At 40.5% G+C, this 22,615-nt stretch overlaps 2 protein-coding genes across 2 annotated transcripts; one reads left to right on the top strand and one right to left on the bottom strand.

Moving 5' to 3' along the window:
- Positions 1–1,751: 1,751 nt before the first annotated feature.
- On the top strand, positions 1,752–8,957 carry si:dkey-30c15.2 (uncharacterized protein LOC558938 homolog). Its single transcript, XM_061722034.1, has 12 exons — positions 1,752–1,855; positions 1,979–2,022; positions 2,549–2,612; positions 2,838–2,969; positions 5,127–5,231; positions 5,321–5,370; positions 5,458–5,583; positions 5,708–5,753; positions 5,955–6,026; positions 6,164–6,317; positions 6,409–6,491; positions 8,480–8,957. Exons 1-12 carry the CDS (start codon positions 1,823–1,825, stop codon positions 8,627–8,629), a joined length of 1,059 nt encoding a protein of 352 aa, XP_061578018.1. The 5' UTR covers positions 1,752–1,822; the 3' UTR covers positions 8,630–8,957.
- A 3,791-nt stretch (positions 8,958–12,748) lies between these two features.
- neto2b (neuropilin (NRP) and tolloid (TLL)-like 2b) lies at positions 12,749–21,329 on the bottom strand. Its single transcript, XM_061722025.1, has 12 exons — positions 21,003–21,329; positions 20,255–20,323; positions 19,931–20,083; positions 18,177–18,425; positions 18,027–18,074; positions 17,801–17,928; positions 17,440–17,541; positions 16,313–16,439; positions 15,854–15,967; positions 14,262–14,392; positions 14,073–14,165; positions 12,749–13,514 (listed from the first exon to the last, which is right to left on the bottom strand). Exons 1-12 carry the CDS (start codon positions 21,010–21,012, stop codon positions 13,065–13,067), a joined length of 1,674 nt encoding a protein of 557 aa, XP_061578009.1. The 5' UTR covers positions 21,013–21,329; the 3' UTR covers positions 12,749–13,064.
- Between the last annotated feature and the right edge of the window lie 1,286 nt (positions 21,330–22,615).

Here is a 22,615-nt window from a genome sequence, read left to right as displayed (position 1 = left end):
ACTTTATCGACACAAACACACATCTGCATACAACAAGAATTTTTTTTTTTAAATAGATTTCCTGTTGTTTTTTTGATTGTTTTTTAATAGTATAAATATTTTTAATAGTATAAATTGTATTAATGGCACTACCCCTCTGGTTAACAACCGGAATTTCGTAGGTTGTTTTTTATTTATTACTCTACTGCAAGTCCGATTCCTACCACTAGATGCCGCTGTAGCACAGCAGCACAATACATAATTTCTGTCTGCCTGTCTGCCTGTCTGTCCGTCCGTCCGTCCATCTATCTATCTATCTATCTATCTATCTATCTATCTATCTATCTATCTATCTATCTATCTATCTATCTATCTATCTATCTATCTATCTATCTATCTATCTAATGATGGATATGATGATGATGATGATGATGATGATGATGATGATGATGATGATTATATATATATTTTTTGCACTACTTTTATTTTAATTTCATTTATTTATTTAAAAAGGGACACCGCACATTAATTAACATGAGCACTTGAGTCCATCGTGTAAATGTGCCAGATTTAGCCATACAGGCTAAGTTACATCTGCAGTCCCTGGCAGGTTGATGTCATATATAAAAAACATTAAAGGAGAACACACTAAAACACTAAAGCACAGAGTACAAACAATTAGTAAAAACAACCATGACATAACTCAGAATAATGACAAACAACATAAATGAAGAACAAGAGCACACAAACAAATTAGCTCACACAAAAGCGCATAAGCACAAACAGGCAGTAAAAACAATAACCTGACCCCTATACCAGATTATGACAGCATGTTTGATTATCAAGTAACCACTGTTTTGTGTTTTTAGAGAAGGAATAAAGAGATGTGATGTTCCTTAGTTCTATGGGTATAGTGTTCCAGGTATGAGCTGCTCGATAGGAAAAGGCTGACTGTCCAAAGGCACTTTTTCTATGTGCAGTTTTACAATCCCCTCTGGTGGACCCCCTCTTCATTCCAATGTATATACTGTCTATATTTGTAATTATATATTTTTTACTTTTTTTACACTTTCGCTGCATGTGTGTGCTGAGTGTACTGCTGCTGCACAAAGAGAATTTCCCTATTGAGGGAGGAATAAAGGACAATCTAATCTAATCTAACATGACTGCAGCTGGCCTGGTCAACAAGGCCCCGGACCCCCCTCTGCCCCGTCTACCACAGACTGCCCCCCCACCCCACTCTACGTTACATTAATGCAAACACTCCACTCCAGACCTTATGCATCACATTAACGCACATCACAGGTCACTTCATGTAAATTTGTTTTCCTACAGACTCATTACTACGGCACTTTAGAACCAACTTGTGGTACATTTTTTCCCTTAATATTATTTTCTCTTTTGTATTGCAACAATCACCGCAACACATTCCTTGTGTGTGTTAAACTACTTGGCAATAAACTTCTTTCTGATTCTGATTCTGATATACATATATCCAAATATATACACTCATACACACCTTCACAAAGTGCATATCTGAGTGGCATAAAAGCCAACAAAAGCAAATACCGGTAATTTGTATTTTTTGGAATAACCAAAAATTTGACTCTGGAAATACTACCCACATTCAAAACCTTGACGTGACGATGACTTATCTATCCACAGTTCACACAGGTGCACACTCAGAGCAGGTGGAGTCAAAACACAAGCATGTGACACGGCGAAGACTTTTATAGAGATGTCATCTGAAAAGAAAACACATTTTCACAGAGGACTGTAATGGAGACACATTATTTCATTGTGCACCTCCTGAATGTGAGTTTTTGTTAGACTCATTATCAACATGGGGGCCAGTGGTTTCCTGAGTGAAGATCAGGTAGGTTAAAGCTATATATATAATGAAAATAAGGAATTTCTTTAATTGCATGAAATATACATATTTTAAAGGAAAATAACAGGCATGAATCAATAGAAAACTTGTTTAATTTCTATTTTTCAGATCAATGATCTCTCTTATGTGTACATAGTGTTACTAACTCCCAGGTAATGAACTTCTTCATTCTTTTCCATTTATATAACATTCATAAAATCTTTAAATCTAGATTCCCATAACATTTGGTTTCAGCAGCTCATTCATTGTTGTTCAGCACGTCGCCACTATCGTTTTGCCAAACTGGTAGGGCAGCATAGAACGAGAGGCACACGTGTTTTTTATTTGAATTCCAACTGTGCTTACATAATGCCACTGTGCAGCATTTATAACTTGGAATCGTTGCTCACTTCTCATTAAACACGTCAGTCTGATAGTGTCAGTCTAGGGGTGGTGGTATACAGCAATAAAATGGCTTAAAAATCCTCAGTTTCTCAAGTTGTTCTGGAGGCGGAAAAGGGTTGGGACATAACACGTGTATCATTTTACAGCTTTTATACAGCTGTCACATGTCAGGGTTACTGCTTTATTTTAATCCTATTACCATCTGTCATCGATCTGTTCATCGTTTTAGTCTAAATTCACACAATTTTGTAACTGCTGGTATTATACTGTTTAATGTTTTGAATATTCCTGCAGTGTGATAGGGAGTTTCTCCGTTTTGGTGATTTCGATTGTAAGATGGCGACATCTGAGAGAACAGGTGAGTCCTGCTGTATGCGTCAAGTGTGTCAGCATACTGTATATTTTACATGTGAAATAGTTTCTGATTTGGAGATGCTGTTCACCTCCTCAGTGCTATGTGAAATATATGTTTAGGTGCAGCATGGTTAATTTCTGCAAAACATTACAGTCTACTTTATTCACTTTGTTATTTGCAGCATGGTTTCATAACAAGACGATACTGTTGGTGTGTGTTTGTTTGCAGGTACAACTACTGGTGCAACTTTCCCTGGCAGATCTCCTGGCTGCTCTGATCCTGATGTTCACGAGTGTCATGAACACAGTCAGAACCGACAACAGTGTGGTTATCTGCCATTACAGCCTGCCCCTGTCACTGGTAAGGGCCTGTCATACTGTCGGATAAAGGTGTTACCACCATGATCAAAACCTTTATATAACTATTTGCTTATAAGCTGATCATCTTGTGACTGAAGAAGAAGATATTACTGAATTGGTCAGAAAGGTTAAGGTGCAGATTCTGTTTCATTTTGATGCATCGCAGCTACTGAGCTTCCCGGCGTTAATGATCGGAATATTGTCCAATCACATAATTACATAAAAACGCAGTCAAATTTTTTCACGTTTCTTTTATTACATCTATAAAGCAACATAATGAGCAGTTTTGCTGTGTCATGCTGTCATTAAAGTAAGTATACTCGTTAAAGTGTTCTTTCAGGCTGGCAGGAGAAACCGCACGTGTTACACGGTGTTGTTTTTAGGCAAATACTTTAAAAATGTTATTGGGTTCCTTCCAGTCACGTTTGAATTGGAAAAATGTTAAACTTGAGTTACTGAAATTCATATCGTGATAAGAGTAGAATAGTTGTTGATTTTCCATAAAGCAGACAAAAAGAAAGGAAGGTAATGTAGTAAGAAAAAAGGTGGTACTGACGTTGTTTCTCTGCAGATAATGGACTTTTATGTTTTCTTCTTAAAATAAGCAAATAATGAAATTACAGGACCTCTGAATAAAAGATGCTGGGAACCAGACTTTCATCAGTTTAGTCCAACTTTAATGCCAAAAGATCACATGACTGCACTTTGTATATGAATACAAATCTGTATGCATAAACTACTTATCAAGTACAAGGGAAGCTCATTTGCCCAGGACAAAGCAAAGTTGGATGCTGGTGCTGTGATTACGGTTCACTCGAGACGTGACCGAGGAGCAGTTTCCAAGGATGAAAAACAAAGGCAGTGCCCTGAAACTCTCCAAAAGTGACTCAGTTTTCATGTTGAACTGCTTAATGCTGCAGAAACAAACAGCTACTTCACAGAAAAATAGCTGCTTTTGGTCTTTTTCGCTGACTTGTTCCTTCTCAATAATTAACAATTACAAATAATATCAACAAATGAGACATTCAGGCCTGAGGCTTTAGTTGAGCCAAAATTCAGCCCCTTAATTGAAGCCCATGAGAGTTAGAGTAATAACAAACTTTGTTTTCCATTAGACCCTAAGCCGATTATATTTTAACCACTCACTTTTGATTAAAATGTAACTGCCTGATTCAGCCATGAATAAAGTATTAACCATGGAGTGAACCTGTCATAACAGATTCTCTGCCAACAACAACAACGAAAAAAGTAAATTAAGGATGAGTTTTATTATCAGAATCAGAATCAAAATCAGTTTTATTGGCCAGGTTTGTAGACACAAAGAAAGAATTTGACTTCAGCTGATCTTTGCTCGCAAGCACAATAGTCACTTAATACATAAGGATAAAAATTAAAACATTAAAAGAGAATTAAGAGAATTAAAGAGAATTAAAACAAAACAGTATAGAAGGAATGCAGCAGGATATGTCTATGTATGAGAATAAAATCAGCCTTTCAAGACCATAACCCTTCCATCTCTGAAGAAAACAACTGATAATTAGGTTCAATCTAGAAATGGAGGGAAGCAGTTACTCAGTTAGATAAATTCAATGCAATACTGAAAATGATCCTAACCGAGGACTTTAGGAAGCCTCGGGGGATGATGTTAAGACTCCTGTATCGGGTTGATTATGCTCAAACCGAGTGAACACCCAGTACTGCCATGTCCTCTGGTTCATACTGACATTTGAATTTCAGTTTTACCTACAAGTGAAATCAAGGCTTTAAAATGACAGTCTACAAAATCACTGGATGACATCATGGTGTCTATTCTCATCTTTTACAGTACGTATCGTCAACAAACGTGACACGGTGAAAGGGACTTGTGAGAATGTTCTGGGTACATTATAGAAACGTTTTCTTTTTCACAAGCAGCTTATCTAAATCAAACAGTAAATATCCTCCCATAAAGATTGCCCCCATGAAGATAAACGTCTGAACTTGATTATGCACTTCTCAGCTGGCCACGGCACCCGAATTACACTTAACCAACATTATTTTTTAGGATGATGGATCAAGGGATATACTTTGAAATAAAATAGCACCAACGTAATATTGATACAGTTTTATGGTGTAAATTGTCACACTAAGAAGTGAATCTCTGCGCTGTCTGTTCCAGACATTTTATTTCATTTCATTCCTGCTGGTGGTTGTTTACGCCTGGAAGTCAAAGAATTCTCTCCAAGGATGGAGGGAAAGTGCAACAGATGATGAGGGTGGACTGGTGAGGCATCAGTAGATTGCTTATTATTATTTGTTCACCTGTCAGTATCCAGTAATTTAATGTTTCTTCCTTTCTGTCTTGACTTACAGATTCAGTGCAGAAGAAAAATAGTAGCTATACCTGTGTATAGCATTGTGTGGTACGCTGGTCATCATGATATTTCAAATTCTAATTAATGAAGCATAGAGGTTTTATGGTTCTAACGGTTTGAATTTGCCCATCACAGGTCAACTCCACTTGTGTTATACTTAGCATATGTGCTTCATGGTTTAATGACAGCCAGTTTAGTGATTCCTATGAGCGACAAATCACTGAATGAGATCCGGCAGAATCACAGCTCGTACTGCACCAGGTGAGCACACAGCCTCCACAATCAAACGCTCCCAGAGCTTTGATCATTTCATGAGTGCACGGCAATGAAATAGTCTTGTGTCTTAGGGTTTTTTTTTCATCCCTTTGATTTTCATTTTTCACAGCTGCATTTTGTTCCTGCATGTCTGGAAGGATCCCTGTCCAGACGCTGTGAGTTCCATGACACTTTATGTCCTTTAAAATATAATCTTTCTTCTCATCATTTCACTTAATTTCCATGACTGTACTTACTGGCATTTTTGAATTTCGTATTTCACAAGCAAAACATGTAAAACTTAGCAATGAAAGAATACATAAGAGGTAATTTGATCTTACAATGTTTTTTTTGTTTGTTTGTTTTTCTCTTCATAGGAGCAAATCCATCACACTTTCGTCAAAGCATTCCTTTTCTTGGTGGTGCTACCAGTGATGCTATCTTGCACGGTGAGTCCCAGTTAATGTCACAAAAACATCACAGAGACTATACCGTTTGCACGTGTACTGCAGCTTGGTGAAGACATGTATCGGATAATTTTATTACAAATGTGTGAGCAGGCTGCAATCTCTGAATTTTGTTGCAGGTTATTTACTATAAGGTTGGGAGGTGGTATAAAAGACATGAGCAGGAGGGGCTTTTCCCGGTGGAGGGAGACGGCCTCTCAAGGAGGCGGATCAAAAATCTGTGTTCAACTGCGCGGAATATGGTGGTGGTCATCTTAATCTGTTGGACTCCAGGTACATGATTGAATACGCACACCTATTTTATGATAACCATCTACTTTAAAACCAGCAAGACATTGATATGCCATGCTTCTTGCTCTTGTAGCTCTTGTCCTCATTCTGCTATCTACCCTGATGAAATGGACCACTATTGAACAACGCAGCCTATTTGGCATCTACATGGTGCAGGTATGTTTCAAGAGAAAAAGAGTTGATTTCATCCATCCATCCATCCATCCATCCATCCATCCATCCATCCATCCATCCATCCATCCATCCATCCATCCATCCATTCACTTTTTTCCGCTCATCCATTACCGGGCCGCGGGGGCAGCAGCCTCAGCAGGGATGCCCAGACTTCCCTCACCCCAGACACTTCCTCCAGCTCTTCCGGGGGGAGTCCGAGGCGTTCCCAGGCCAGCCTAGAGACATAGTCTCTCCAGCATGTCCTGGGTCTTCCCCGGGGTCTCCTCCCGGTGGGACATGCCTGGAACACCTCCCTAGGGAGGCGTCCAGGAGGATCCTGTACAGATGCCCAAGCCACCTCAGCTGACTCCTCTCAATGTGAAGGAGCAGCGGCTCGACTCCGAGCTCCTCCCGGGTGACCGAACTCCTCACCCTATCTCTAAGGGAGCGTCCAGCCACCCTGCGGAGGAAACTCATCTCGCCCCCTTGTATCTGCGATCTTGTCCTTTCAGTCATTACCAAAAGTTCATGACCATAGGGGAGGGTAGGAGTGTAGATTGACCGGTAAATCGAGAGCTTCGCCTTTCGACTCAGCTTTTTGTTCACCACCACGATCCAGTACACCAACCGCATAACTGCGGATGCTGCACCAATATGTCTGTCAGTCTCACACTCCATCTTTCCCTCACTCGTGAACAAGAGATACTTGAACTCCTCCACTTGAGGCAGGACTTCTCCACCCACCCGGAGAAGGCACTCCACCCTTTCCCGTGGAGAACCATGGCCTCGGTTTTGGAGTTGCTGACTCTCATCCCTGCCGCTTTGCGCTTTGTATAGAGCTGGTCCAGTGTTCCACCACCGGGACAAAAACCACATTGTTCCTCTTAAATCTGAGGTTCAACTATCTGCAGTATTCTCCTCTCCAGTACCCTGGCTTTCTTGACTTTCCCGGGGTGGCTGAGAAGTGTGATCCCCCTATAGTTGGAGCACACTCTCTGGTCCCCCTTTTTAAACAGAGGGACCACCACCCCGGTTTGCCACTCCAGCGGTACTGTCCCCTTCCTCCATGCGATGTCGCAGAGGCGTGTCAACCAAGACAGCCCTACGACATCCAGAAACTTGAGGTACTCAGGGTGAATCTCATCCACCCCCGGTGCCACTGAGGAGCTTATGAACCACCTCAGTGACCTCGGCTTGGGTGATGGACGAGTACATCCCAGAGTCCACACTCTCTGCTTCCTCAATGGAAGGCATGTCAGTCGGATTGAGGAGATCCTCAAAGTATTCCTTCCACAGTCCGACGATGTCCCCAGTCGAGGTCAACAGCTCCCCACCTGCACTGTAAACATGTTGGAAGAGTACTGCTTCCCTTTTCTGAGGCGCCGAACAGTTTGCCAGAATTTCTTCGAGGCCGACCGGAAGTCTTCCTCCTTGGCCTCACTGAACTCCTCCCAGACCCGAATTTTTGCCTCCTGGACTGCCCGATCCGCGGCTCGCTTGGCCTGCCGGTACCCATCTACTGCGTCAGGAGTCTCACAGGCCAACATGGCCTCGTAGGACTCCTTAAACCTGACAGCATCCCTTACTTCCGGTGTCCACCACCGGGTTTGGGGGTTGACAGGCACCAGGGACTTTGCGTCCGCAACTTTGAGCTGCCACGTCGGCAATGAAGCAAAGAACATGGTCCAATCGGACTCAATGTTCCCCGCCTCCCTCAGAATTTGTGAGAAGTTCTCCCTCGGAGATGAAAGTTGAAGACTTCCCTGACAGAGGGCTCAGTCAGACATTCCCAAGAGAGCCTCACAATACATTTGGGTCCGCCTAGTCTGTCCAACTTCTCCCACGTCACCGTTTCGAGTCCCATGGGCAAAGATCCGTCACCAGGCCCTCGCCTTTGAGCCGCAACCCCAGGGAGTTGATTTCAAATGCAATAAAACTCCAAACAAACAGGGAGGGTTGGAGGTTTATAGTTTTGCTTTTTTGCATTTCAGGCGGCCACTATGTCACTCCAAGGTTTCCTCAACAGTATGGTCTACGCCTGGAGACGGCCCAACTTCACAGAAGCCGTTCTTGGGGAAAAGACGCCTCTGGTGGCATACAACCACATGGCCTTCTTTGATGAGTCATTGAGGACCTCCTGATAGCCGATGTGTCATTTTTGTGCTGCAGCATGTTGTTCTGGCCTTAAAGAGACAAACTGCTCACTTCATTATTTAATGACAGTTAAGACTGAAGCACAAACAGTTCTCATTTTTGCACTAAACGTGAAAAAAAAACACAACAACACGAAGAAGTAAACACAAACTTAAAGGACTTTGTCAAGTATTAAACAGACACTGCTAGAAAGTAGCATATATTTTGGAGGGCATGCAGGATTAAATGCAGTCTTTGTAAATTATACTATTTTATTTATACATTTCTTGTTGATGTACTGTTTTATCAAATATTTTAAAAACATCAGAGAATTTTGATGTGTTATTGGTGTGTGTAATTTCAAATTTGAATATTTTGAACCAGCCCATTTTCTGGTGCCTTGATATTCAACTCTCCCTCAGCTGAGTGCTTAAACACCAAAATAATGTAAATTATTCCATAACTGCATTCTTTATAGTCACTGTTGTGCAATTTCAGACACATGCCACTTATCATGCGAACTTCAGTGTTTGGAGTCAAAAGGTGTCGGAGCGCCGAGGAATGCTGAGTTGTTGCAGAAAAGGAGAATGTTGTTTGCTCTGCCATGCCTGTCTGTGTGCAACCGCAACTCTCAACATAGCTCATAAAAAAGCATATGCATTTATGCAACCGAGATCACGCACACAAGGCATGCCAACTATGTGTGGGTGTTCACACACACATTTATATGCTTTTAAAAATACACACCAGCTTTTGACACTTGCTTCAGCCCGTGCAGGATCACGGCGGGCTAGAAGTCAGTGTAGCTGATATCAGGTGAGAGGTGCAGTGCACCCTGGACTCGTAACAACTATAGAGTACATTTACCACTAATAGGTATGTCCATTTCTCAGCTTAAGGACCCTGGTGTCTCTGACATAACATGAGATCACCAAGCATTTTATAAAAAGCCCTATATTCAACAGTTTTTGTTTTTTTTCCATACTTTTTACAAAACAGGTTATTTTTCTCAACATAAGCAAGTAGCTTTAGTGTCTTTTTGGTATAGACACTGAAGCCTAGCGGGCGAGATGAGGATGTACCAAATACATAACTAAATGAATTTATTAATAAAAGGAAAAATAAGAAAATGGAGAGAGAGAAGTAAAGAGAGAGGGAAAAAAGGACCAAATGTGTAAAAACAGTAACAATCTCCAACAAGACCTGAACCTGTCTCTGAGGAGAACATGGGATGTTTAAGGGTCCCTGCCACCCTTCTCCCCCCTTAATTATCATGTATTTGTAGCTTGGTAAAGCTGATGTGTGATTCAACAGACTGAATGAAAGTAAACACTAGGTGTTTTCTTTTTTTTTTTTAGAGGTCTTTCCTAAAATAAAAGCTTGGTAGGTTATTCTCATGCTGGTATAGAACCGTTGTGGACAAGCATCTCGTCTGGCGTCCACTCGTCTTAGCTTTGACCTCGGTTGGTCCTGGCTGGATCACTGATGGAAATAGTGCCCAAAGCCTTGACCTGGAAACAGCAAATAGGTCCCATTTGAAGACAACAAACGGCACATAGCTTCACAACAATAAAGTGTAATTACCTCCCAAGCCATATATGAACGTCAGGCTTTTATTTTTTTTAAACGTTCTAGACAGTTATTACTTATTATAAATAACCCACTGATCACTTTTCCCGTTATGAAAAGCCAGCGAGTTAATATTAATAATTTCATGTGAAATCTGTAAAGCAATAAAATGTGCCAGTAGAGATGGGAATCATGCCCTTTTTGAAGCAAAAGGCCATTATTTGTTTTGTTACAAGCAGAAACGCTTGTAACAAGGTGAGCACTGCACCATGAATCCACACAAGACTATCACAGTTAGAGAAAATGACATGTTACACATTAAATTAAAAACTTAAACTCTTAACTCCAGCAGCAGGAATGACTGGATCTACATGGCTATTATGTAGGTGTTGTTTGGGTCCAATGAAAACCAGTAGAAAACACCTTTAACATCAGGTGAAACACTTCTGCTCTGCTAAGCTCCTTAAATACGACAAACGACTCGTTCTGGGTCTCTCAGCTCGACAGCATAGTGACACATTTTAAATTGGGATTATCCTTTAATGTGTTACTTATCACTGCCCCTCTAAATCAACAAATGCATGAAACGCAGTTATTCAAAAGTAAATGCAATTTAGCCCACAATAATGTACACCTCAGATGATAACAGGACTACTTCTGCCATTATACTGAGATAAAATGTTGTGGGGCCTGCACGGCATACTGACCTCGTTTCAGTTTGCTCAGATACAGTATATACGTTACCTGATGTCTCTCAGATATCCTGCCTGTTCATGGAAGCAGAGCTAAATGCAAACACTCACAGACTCCCAGTATCTGATAAATCATGTTCCTTCTTATACAAGGCCAACTATAAGGCATTTGCTCATTAGCAAACATCTCATTGCTACCTTGTCTATTCTTGGGGATGTCAGACTAAAGGTAAAAAAAAAAAAAGCATAGTAGGGTTCATTGGCATAAAGATGAACCCGACACTGAAAACGCCTGTTCGTGTGTTTACCTGTGAGTATGCATAGTTGCTCCATGAATTATCTGCCCAGTGAATTTGCTGAATGTGACAAATGAACCGAACAAATTTGCTGACTAAACTCGAAAGCTTTCTGAATGTGCTCACTGCCCCGGCTCCGGCGTAACGTTAGCAGTTTGGTTGAATCGAATCTGTGACGATACTCCACGTCCTGAATACAGCATGGGAACAACTTTCAGTTGTTTACATGATCATTAAGACACAACTTATGAAAAGTGTTGTGATTAGTGTTCACACTCTGGATGCAGAAAACCTACCAAGGCAAGCAAGTTTATTTGTAAAGCACATTTCAGCAACAATGCAATTTAAGGTGTTTTAGTTGATGAAAACATGAAAAGTAAAGAGAAGAAAGTGGGTAAGTACCAGGGCAATGTCGGAAGTATCACTAGACTATACTTAGAGGTTTTTACTGGGGAGTGTGTTCCATTTTACTAAATCTCTAAGTACTTACTTCACTAAATAACAGCCTATACTCCCAAAAGTTCTCCACTAGGAGACCTGGGATGGTCCTAGGAGTTTGGTGGCCGGAAACAAGACGTTTTTGTGGCCTCAGAAACCCCCCAAATGAAAACAACTAAATCAAACACACTGCTGGCAACTTAATGGACAGACAGATGGACCAATCAGTTAACAAATATACGCCTTGATTTGGAAATAAGTGAATATAATTTAGCTTTATAAATACATTTAAAAAATATGATATAGGTTAACTTTCATAAGGAAAGTGTTTTGTGTCATATGTTTGTCAAATAAGTTTACTGAACCTCAGTTGGAACTAGGGCTGTTTGATTTTGCCCAAAAATAAAATCTCGATTTTTTTTTTCTCTCAAAATCCGATTACGATTATTTTGTGAATTGACAAAAGGCAAAGAAATTATTTCAAATATGCTGTTTTTTTTATTGAACATTTGCCCCATTGGGCTTTAAGTGCAAACTTTGCTCTTATTAAACCAAAAATGAATGAATAAAGTGCAAAACTCTGTAAAATAAGTTGAAAAAAAGTTTTAAAAAATATAATAAAATATAAAGTTTTATCTCTGAAAAAAAAAATCAGCAAATCAGCACTTGCAAACATACAGTAAGTTATATTTCCAATTAAACTAAACTGGGTCACATTTGCAAGTTTTTTGCAAGGAACACGAGCCGGTCTACCGCATCTGGCTTGAGGGATGCCCGGTGGCATGTTACAACGCCCCCTCCTACACTAAAGAGCCTCTCCGATGGGGCGCTTGTCGCAGGTATTGAGAGGTATTTCCATCAATCATTAATATGGTATCAATCATTAATATGTGTGCAGACAAGGTAAAAAAAAATAAATGAAAAATCGATTTTACGAGTTTCACGTTTTAACATCGTTCTAATTACATAATCGCGATCACGATTTCAAATCGATTAATCGAACAGCCCTAGTTGGAACCCTTTTGATCATGTGGAGAATTCAACTTTTTATTTGAACTTTCCACCGATATGACATTTCACCTTCAACCATTTCTTAGAAGCTCAACACATTACTAAGAGATCTCCACTGAATGTATTTTTGCCTCACAATAACATTTATTTGACAAAGAACAAGAACAGTACAAAGCGTCATCATACAGTACATCTTCACTTTTACACTTTTATCACAGACGTGACAACGGCTCCATGGCAGCCGTTTCGGAGTCTGAGCAGATTTGGCAGTGCGTCAGCATCTTGAGTTTCTTGAACAAAATCATGTGATCTTCAGACTCACTGAAGAAGAGGTAAGTGGAAAAAAAAGGCAAATCACTGCAAATCTGCCCTCGTCTTCCGAGTTCTGTCCCCCAAAAAATCTGCAGTATTTACTGTACCAACCTTACTATTCAACTTCAAAAGTCCATCGACAAAGATCTGTGTTGAGCCATTTCAGATTTGCCCCTTTGACTTCCAGCTCTCCGTACATACAGCTCATACCTTCCCTCTTCCTCCTCGTCTTCATCCTCCTCCATAACTCTGTCCTGCTGCCACACGATTCTGTCCCCCACGCCGGAATGGCTATGCATTCGATTTTGTTTTATACTGGGCCAGCTTTTCTTCCGCAAACTGCTGTTGAAGTCTCTGAGGGGAGGCAAGGTGGTCTGGCTGTCCCGCCTAAATGGAGGAATCTCCATGGAGCCCTTCCCCCACACATACGCACCGTAACTGGTTTTGAGGGAGTTGCTGGAGCTCTGAGAGCCACAATGGTGTTCATGAACACATCGGGATCCTGATGAGGATCTTCTGAGCGCCTGCAGGGACTGGAGCTCTTCTGATAACTCCCTCAGGTCCCCAGACATCTCCTAAAAAGGACACTTGCTGTTATACATGCTGTTCTAAATTACCGTATTTTTTTTTGGACTATAAGCCGCACCTGTATATAAGCCGCATCCGCTCTATTTAAAAAAAAAAAAAGATATGCAAGCCACAGATATTTATGTTGTTAGATTAGATATTTACTACATGTACAGAAGGATTTTGACATGTTTGTACCTAAATAGATCCTTTCCTAACAGTGTCTTTTAACACGGCAGCAACTTTGCTGATTAAAACTGGACAGAACCAAGAGAAAATAACCAGTATTTATTTATCTATTTATCTGTTTGAAATCTGCTTCTACCTACTTCTATCTGCTAAAGAAGAAGTAGCGTATTCTTCTTTGCATTTATTTTGTCTTAGTTTTTATTCTAATTCCGGTTAGAGCGCCCCGAGCGGTGGAAGAAAAATCCACAGAATAGCCGCACCTTTGTATAAGCCGCACGCTTGAAAACCTATGAAAAAAGTAGCGGCTTATTAGTCCAGAAAATACGGTAATGAAAACATTAGCTCAGATATGGATCTATCAATTGAATCAAGTTAACCTTGTCTCTGAGCGTGAACAGCTCATAGTGTGGGGGGTCAAACACCTTCTGCAGGTCAGGACGCTGAAACAGCTTGTTCTTGCGTACCATCACCTTCATAATATGATTAAACACAATATGCAGTTTTAATTAACAACACAAACACCAATATGAGGCATGACATTATGGTTAGCAGTTCACTTTCAATACCTTTTTACGTGGTTGTTTGACCTGCACCATAATGGACAAAATGAGGAGCAGAAGCACAACCCCCGTGGAAACGCAGATTATTGTTCCCTGAGTCTTTGTGACGTGCAGAAAAATACCTCTGGCCTTTTTCTCTGGATTGTAGTCATGGAGAAAAACATGAAAGAGGGTTCAAATTTGATCTATTCTCTGAAAATCCAGTGCAACAATGAGTCACGTGTTGCCACCCTCATCAGAATGATCTAACACATCTGAGCTGCTCAAATTACTCCCAGTAGCATATCAGTCTTTATGGTTTTCTAAATGGAAACAGGGTGATAAGATTTTCTCACAAAAGGGTATTATTAATGGTCTTTTTTATCAAGGCTAAAATTATACGTAAAAAGCTCCTATTTTAGTAGGGATTCTTGCTGGAATTACAGCCACAGCTAGGGTTGCCACCTTTCAGAAATAGAAATAAGGGACGCCCTGATTTCAGCAGCGCAGGAGCCAAAAGAAAAGCCCCAAAACTTCTAAACTGAATAAAAATGTGTTTATTTTATATGAAAAAACAAAATGCTTTGATTTAAAGTTTAAAGTGCTTTAATAGCATTGAACTTGCATGATTGTACAGACAGACAGCCATATAGCAGCTGAAATATCCTCCTATGCTACGTATGTCCACATCAGCCAAGATGTAATATAGCTTACAGGTGAAGAATATGGTGTAACAGTTAATTTATTTCAATAATTCAACTAGAATATGGTGTAAAAGTTAATTTATTTCAATAATTCAACTAGAATATGGTGTAAAAGTTAACTTATTTCAATAATTCAACTAGAATATGGTGTAAAAGTTAATTTATTTCAATAATTCAACTAGAATATGGTGTAAAAGTTAATTTATTTCAATAATTCAACTAGAATATGGTGTAAAAGTTAACTTATTTCAATAATTCAACTAGAATATGGTGTAAAAGTTAATTTATTTCAATAATTCAACTAGAATATGGTGTAAAGGTTAATTTATTTCAATAATTCAACTAGAATATTGTGTAAAAGTTAATTTATTTCAATAATTCAACTAGAATATGGTGTAAAGGTTAATTTATTTCAATAATTCAACTAGAATATGGTGTAAAAGTTAACTTATTTCAATAATTCAACTAGAATATGGTGTAAAAGTTAACTTATTTCAATAATTCAACTAGAATATGGTGTAAAAGTTAATTTATTTCAATAATTCAACTAGAATATGGTGTAAAGGTTAATTTATTTCAATAATTCAACTAGAATATGGTGTAAAAGTTAACTTATTTCAATAATTCAACTAGAATATGGTGTAAAAGTTAACTTATTTCAATAATTCAACTAGAATATGGTGTAAAAGTTAATGAAAATACGGTACAAATCGTGTCCCGTATTAGTTCAATACGGGACGCAACATTCTTTTCTCAAATAAAGGACAATTCCGTATTTTACTGGACGGGTGGCAACCCTAGCCACAGCTCTTCAATGAGGCTCAGTCTGACACATAAGATGCATAATACGACCCGGGAAAACATAAATCACTGTAACACATCACAGTAAAGCAGCGTTGAACAGAAGTGGGGTACCTTTGCAGTTGCTCTCATCCCAGGGGAAGACACAGTTTTGTACGCCGTTGCACACCAGAGAGTTGTTGATGCACATGTTACTGTGGCAAAAGAAAGCACCGCTCGTACAGGGAGCTGCAACACAAAGACAGGAGAGTGCTATGTGAGGTACTGTATGCAGACCAGCTGGAAAAACAACTAAAGCCAAAAAAAGCAAATTTCAGCTACTTTATGTAACAGATTACAAATAAAAAGTGATTGTTCTCGTACATTTCTCAACATAACACAGATGTAACTTCATTCTCAGCTGCAGAGATAGATGACAGCCGCTCGAGTGTGCCATTACATATTTATCTGCAATCCCATGAACAAGCCACATGCTGTACTTGTCACAGTTAGAGAAACTGAACAGAAACGGAGAAAAATGCAAAGTGAAAGAGAGAATAAAAATCAGAAACATCATCAGAAAGAGAAACTCACGGTCAGAGAAAACAGTGAACAGCATCCGGAAGCGGCTCAGACGGCTCGTCTCATCAGCCCACATCCTCACAACTCCAAAACTGTTGTCCAGCATGATGTCATTAGCCACCGTGCTGCAGAACTTGGCCTGAAAGAAACCAGATTGATATTTCTTTGCCATTTGTGCATGTGCGGTCTCACTGAGGTCACTGCTCAGAGGGGATGTGTTCATTATTGATGTATGAAATGTAAATTTCAAAAGAACATGTCAGGCAGGAAAACAGAAATATGTCATGTTATGCAGCACATGGAGAGACAGAACACAGAGTGATGCAATACACATGTATAATAATGTCACAAATGACACCACCTCCACCTTTAAAACTAAACTTAAAACATTTCTGTTTAGTAAAGCCTATAGTTAGTGTTTAGTAAACCTCTAGCTGGTGTTGGTAAATCTCTAGGTAGTGTAAACTTTAGTATGTCAGAGTCTTTCCTGTGGTTTCTTGTGCTGGCCCCCCCTTCTCCTCCCTTTTCTCTCTTTTGTCCATGTTGCAGCATCCTTTGCCGGACACCGGAACCTGCAGCGTGGGAGTGAGAGGGGCAGGGTAACGGCCCGGGCAGGCGGGGGAGAGATTTGTCCGTCAAGACTCCTCTCCCTGGCCCTGCCCCTTTTCAACCTTTCCCCGACCTGGGACTTGATGATTGGGCCGGAGCTTCGGGAGCTGCATGCTGGCCTGCGGTCCCCACCCCCGGTCATCCCGATGCTGCTTCCACCTGCCTACTGTGCTGTTGCCGTCCCTGACCCACCAGTCTGGCCCTCGGCAGGAGGGTCCCCCCTTATGAGCCTGGTCCTGCTCAAGGTTTCTTCCCTCCTAAAGGGGAGTTTTTCCTTGCCACTGTTTGGCTTAAGGTTTTTCTCCCTCTAGGGGAGTTTTTACCTGCCATTGTTTATGTAATAACTGCTCGGGGGTCATGTTCTGGGTATGGGTCTCTGGAAAGCGTCTAGAGACAACTCTGTTGTATTAGACGCTATATAAATAAAATTGAATTGAATTGAATTGAACAAATAATGTGAGGGGATTTTAACTTCACAGACTGTATTTACAAATATTGCATAACATAAAGTATGTTAGACTGTAGGTTACCTTCAGGTCTTCGATGGCACTACTTCCATCATAAACAGCCACAAAGTTCTTCTTACATTCATTCGAGTGTTCCATCTGGTACTCCAAGAATTTTATGTAAATCTGGGTTGAGAAAAAAACCGAAATACAAATGAGCTGCAGGCTGGATATTCATGGTTAAAATCATTACAGTGTTGTTCCACATGTGTCACTTCCTCACTCCCCAGTATAATGGTCCTTCTACTCACTCCCACCTCCAATGTCATTCTTTAAACTGGATTTTATTTTATTTTCAACAAACAGATTTGATTGAGAGCGGGATGGGAAATGCCAATTACTCCGAAGGTCATTTACAAAAGCAATTGGATCAAACATGCCGTACCCTGGTCTTCGGGGGGGCTCGTATAGTCCAGATGCAGTCAACCGCTTGTTCCGGCTTCACTTTGTTTTCTTCTTCCACCTGACTGGAGCGAATCAGGCCGTCGAGCCCTGCAAGCTCAAACTGACAATCTGACCCAAAGACGGAGACAGAGGGGCTTAGTGGCATGTGGTCTTGCTGCCGTTACTTTGCTTCACGTGCAGTTTGAGGAGACGCGTGGTTGTACTACCTGGGATGGGGTTTAAAAGACCTCCCACGTGTAGATGAAACTCTGGATCTTTTGGGGAGAAAATCACAGTATCAAAACTATGAAGCATTATTTAAAAACTGAATGACCTGTTTGTCTTTATAATAATCCACCCATGTACATTTAGATCACCTGCAGTAAACTTGTACTGGACCTGGAAACCCCTTCCCTCCAGCTCATCGTCACTGTAGAAGCTGATCCACATAAAGCGCCCGCTGGAGAGGACGAGGCCAGGATTGGACGAGCCGCAGTAACGGCTGATGAGCGGCGAGAAGCTGAAGGGACCGTCCCGCACCTCGATGTGGTCGAAACGGCACTCAAACGACGATTCGATGTGGAAGACGTCATTGAACAGCAGCTCTATCCTCTGCCGCGGTAGGGCTGTGGGAAAACTGGCAATGTGTCACTTCTCACAGAGGTGAGTCGTACTGTTATGCAGTGGACGGAAACATATTTGTAACTCTTCGGTATTACGCTTTGCTTATAATTTGCTTATAACAGTTAAATGGAAAACGATGTTCAGGATGACAACAATGTCATTGTTGCTGACGTGTCAGTCATTCAGGGTGCACTAACAGCTGTACCGGGCCGTGCACAGACATGACTGTCTTCATGGCACAACTGAACAATATGAACAGTATGTTGATTGTCACGAGGAACTGCTGGAGCCAATGACAATCATTTCTCAACACAGGAACTACGCGCCGTGCACATGTTGCGTCGGTGCCATGCCCACTTCCCAGGGGCGAAAATCCCGTTTCATAGTTGGGGGGGACAATAAACAGTAACATTTTAGAGAATAAATCCAGGGGGGGACAAGGAATAAAAGTTTTAGCCTTCCTTTAATACAGCATTTTGACATTTTCAACTCTATCTCGCAAACAGGCAGAAGACCTTTCTTAGAGCAATACAAAACAATGGTATTAGGTGGAAGGTGGCAATATTACAGCACATCTGACATAATACACTGCAAAAACCCAAAATCTTAACAAGAATAATTGTCTTATTTCTAGTTAAAATGTCTCATTTTTAGTTAAAAAAAATCTCATTACACTTAAAACAAGACTCATCACTGGAAAAAAACAACAATTTTCACCTGTTTCAAGTAGATTTTCACTTAAAATTAGTAGAAAAATCTGCCAGTGGAACAAGATTGTTTTGCTTATAAGATAAATCTTGTCGCACTGGCAGATTTTTCTAATTATTTCAAGTGAAAATTTACTTGAAACAGGTGAAAATTGTCAAATAACAAGTTATTTTTCTGGTGATGACTCTTGTTTTAAGTGTAATGAGATTTTAATGTTTATTATTATTTTCAATTTCGGTTTCGGCCACAAATTTTCATTTTGGTGCATCACTACTAAATACTACTGCATTGTTCCAAAATTATTAATTCTGTCTCAAATTATTCTAGGGGGGGACAGCTTTACTAATGGGGGGGACTTGTCCCCCCTGTCCCCCCCGGGATTTTCGCCCCTGCCACTTCCACATACGGTATATGTGCCATGACACCGTGCCCGACCAACAACACCAACACCAGTCACCAACCCAGATTTTAGAGCTCAGTCGTGCTTGGGCATGGAATGGATTTCCTTCCTCACTCTGATGGAAGGAAAACTTGGCCAGATATTTGTTTTCTTTCAAAGGTAATTCAAAAATGAGTGGTAACAAATGTATGAACTGGCAACATGGGGAAGACTGCATGAGGCCAGTAACTGCAAGAGCAGTTTGAATTCTTATCCAGTCAGGTAACACAAGATGTTACGAACTACTGTTATGTGCAAAAGTTCTGCTGGACTGAAAAAGTTTTCAAGAAGTGGCAGAAGCAGCTAAATGTGTCTTCACTGGAGTGAGAGGCTCAGGCTCGGCCGCCTGCTGTTGGTTACCTTCCAGCACATACAGGCACTCCTTGTTTGGTGGGTACATGTTTGGATAGTTTGGGGAGCTGAAGCTGCCGCCGTCTGTTCTTCGAACCAAGGTCCCACAGTGACGAGTGTTCTGAGGTTCCTTCGATGGCCTAACTCCTTTTGCACCTGCATCTGTAGCATGATACAACAGTCATAGAGCATAGTTTTGTTATACCACAAAGACTTTTGACAGCTGAAATACAGCATAACTGACGGAGTGACATTCTGGGAAAAGAAATGGGAATTTGTAAATATTTTAATCGTCATCCTGTCAAGGAAGCTCAGGAAAGAAGAATTTCTTACCCTTAACTTTCTGTGCAAGAGAAAATCCCTCCTCAGCCAACAGGAGGAAAATCCAAACTGTACAGGAAGCTGGAAGAAAGTGATGCCAAAAACAACAGGGGTTCAGTCAAGTAACATAAAGAGTGACTATCAGAATTTATTTGCCTTTTTTTTATTGTCTGACTGCATTCAACAGGATTCACAAATACGAGAGGTTTAATTAAACCTCTAGTATGCATTAAGCTGAAGAGTCCAGGGGCTGCCATGAGGAGTAAGGCCATGCTGCTTCTGTCATCTATTTGCTTGGTTTCGTACTACCGTTAGTCTTTTTCTTTTTGGCTTATATAAGAAGAGAAACCATTGACTTCTAATGTTCCACAACGTTCTAACGCTTTACGGACATTTAAAAAACATTAAAAAAATAAAACTTCCATCGCACATATGACAATGAATGAAAATATTTACTGATGTCTAATTCATCCAACTGGGAAACTGGAAAGCAAAAGTAATAATTGAGCATATCAATATAAGAGGTGTATCTGTCACTGGATTAGCTGTCATATGAGGACAGGAAATCTCCTAAGGATTTTTTTTTTGCTCCCCAAATTGTTAACTAATTAGATAACAGCTTTGTGATGGAAATGGGCTGCTACAGAAAAGGTTATGAGGTCATCAGAGGAAAAGCCTGACCCCAGTCTCTCCCTCTCATCAGCCCCTCTGAAGAAGACATTGCAAAAAACATTGTAACTTGAAGCTTAATCTCACTCACCTGCTTGCATCCTCTCAGCTGGGGTTCTCCTTTCAAACTCCACCAGCTGTCTGTGTTCTTTACATCCCTGTTTAAGTCACTAGTGTGGATTAGCACATGTTTAAACTACTGATTTATACTATACAACTTTCACCTTTTTTTTTATCCTAATCTCACTGATTGAAATTACAGAAGGCTTCTAATGCCAAAACTGAGCTGATGAACTTGTGATTCGTAATCAGCAGCTTCAAATAAAATAGTTCTGCTATGATGAACGTGCTGCTTCCTCTGGGCTGAGTGTGTCTCCGCCTGAGCGTCCTCCTCCAGAATGACTGGATGATCCGCCCGTGGATGCTTCCAGTTTTAAGACTGAGCTGTTGGCGCGAGATGAGGGAAAAGCTGATCGCGCATGTGCATCTTCATAGAAAAGATAAGTGATTTAATACCCCCCCCCCACCCAACACACACACACACACACACACACACACACATACATACACACAGTCATGTACAAAGTCACTCATTTAAAGAGTCTGTTGTGTATTTGCAGAGCAGAGAGCAGGAAATGATCCCTTTTTTCTTCCTTCTTTGTTTCCCAAGGTTACTCATCACATGAAACATAAAAAGGAAAGCTGGAAATGAAAAAAAGAAGGGAAAAGCCTTGATGGATATTTTCCTTTGATGTGTTTGCTTTTAGCAACAGAACCTGTCACTCTGGCAGATTTGTTCCTTTGAAAATTATTGCAGTTACTTTAAATCAGCAGAAAGAAAGAAAACTTACCATGCATGGATACCACAAAACATCCCACCTCCACACTGCTCCATCCTATATTCTCTTTAGGTGTTAAGTTGGATGAAATCATAGCTTTATTTCACAGGGCATTTTATGTTGAAGTATTTTTGGTATATTTTCAGATTTTTGCAACTGCCAAACTAAAGATTAGTTTAAAAGGCATTGTGTAAATGTGCCTAAATGTTTATTTAAAGTCTCAGTTATAACAATATATGTTCCTTTGGCAGGAAAGCAACACACTCTGCTCAGTGCATGCATCACGCGTGTTTCCTGGCCATTGATTGGAGCCATCACCCTGAGCTGTGTAAGACAGCACTTGGGCCGCTAACGTGCCACCTAATAAAAACAATTTTAAAGTTCAAAACTCACATCTGTTGCCATAGTAACAGGGCTTGTGTCCTGTCTGCTTCCTCTGAGGTAAGTAGAATCCTCAGCAGAGGCTTTGGAGGAAGGGTAACCCAAAGCTGGTAAACCTTTAGCAATAGTCATTCATGCAGTTCAGTTTTATTTATTTATTTTACTAATAATAAGCTAATTCAAATAGACTGCTATAAATTTACAGATGAGCGCGAATCCATGAAGGTGAAATGGAGCCTTGGGAAAGCATTGATAAGGTCTAGTTGGAGAATAAAAGATGCAGCACAACAAGAACATGTGTTGCTCTGTTGAGCACAGGGGTGGATTGATCACGCTGTGGGCACGCGTTGAAGCGAGTGAAACAGGAAGCACTTCATTTGTAGAAAGAAGGATGGATTTAACTGAATATCTTAAATTCTAAACTATACAAAAAAGAACCTGAAGAAAATGTCCTCCACGTTTAGATAATGACCCTAAACACACA

The sequence above is a fragment of the Cololabis saira genome, chromosome 5 (assembly GCF_033807715.1).
Source record: "Cololabis saira isolate AMF1-May2022 chromosome 5, fColSai1.1, whole genome shotgun sequence".
In the NCBI taxonomy this organism is placed as follows: Eukaryota; Metazoa; Chordata; class Actinopteri; order Beloniformes; family Belonidae; genus Cololabis; species Cololabis saira.
The sequence above is the reverse complement of the archived record's forward strand: the minus strand, read 5'-3'. Positions and strand labels throughout refer to the sequence as shown.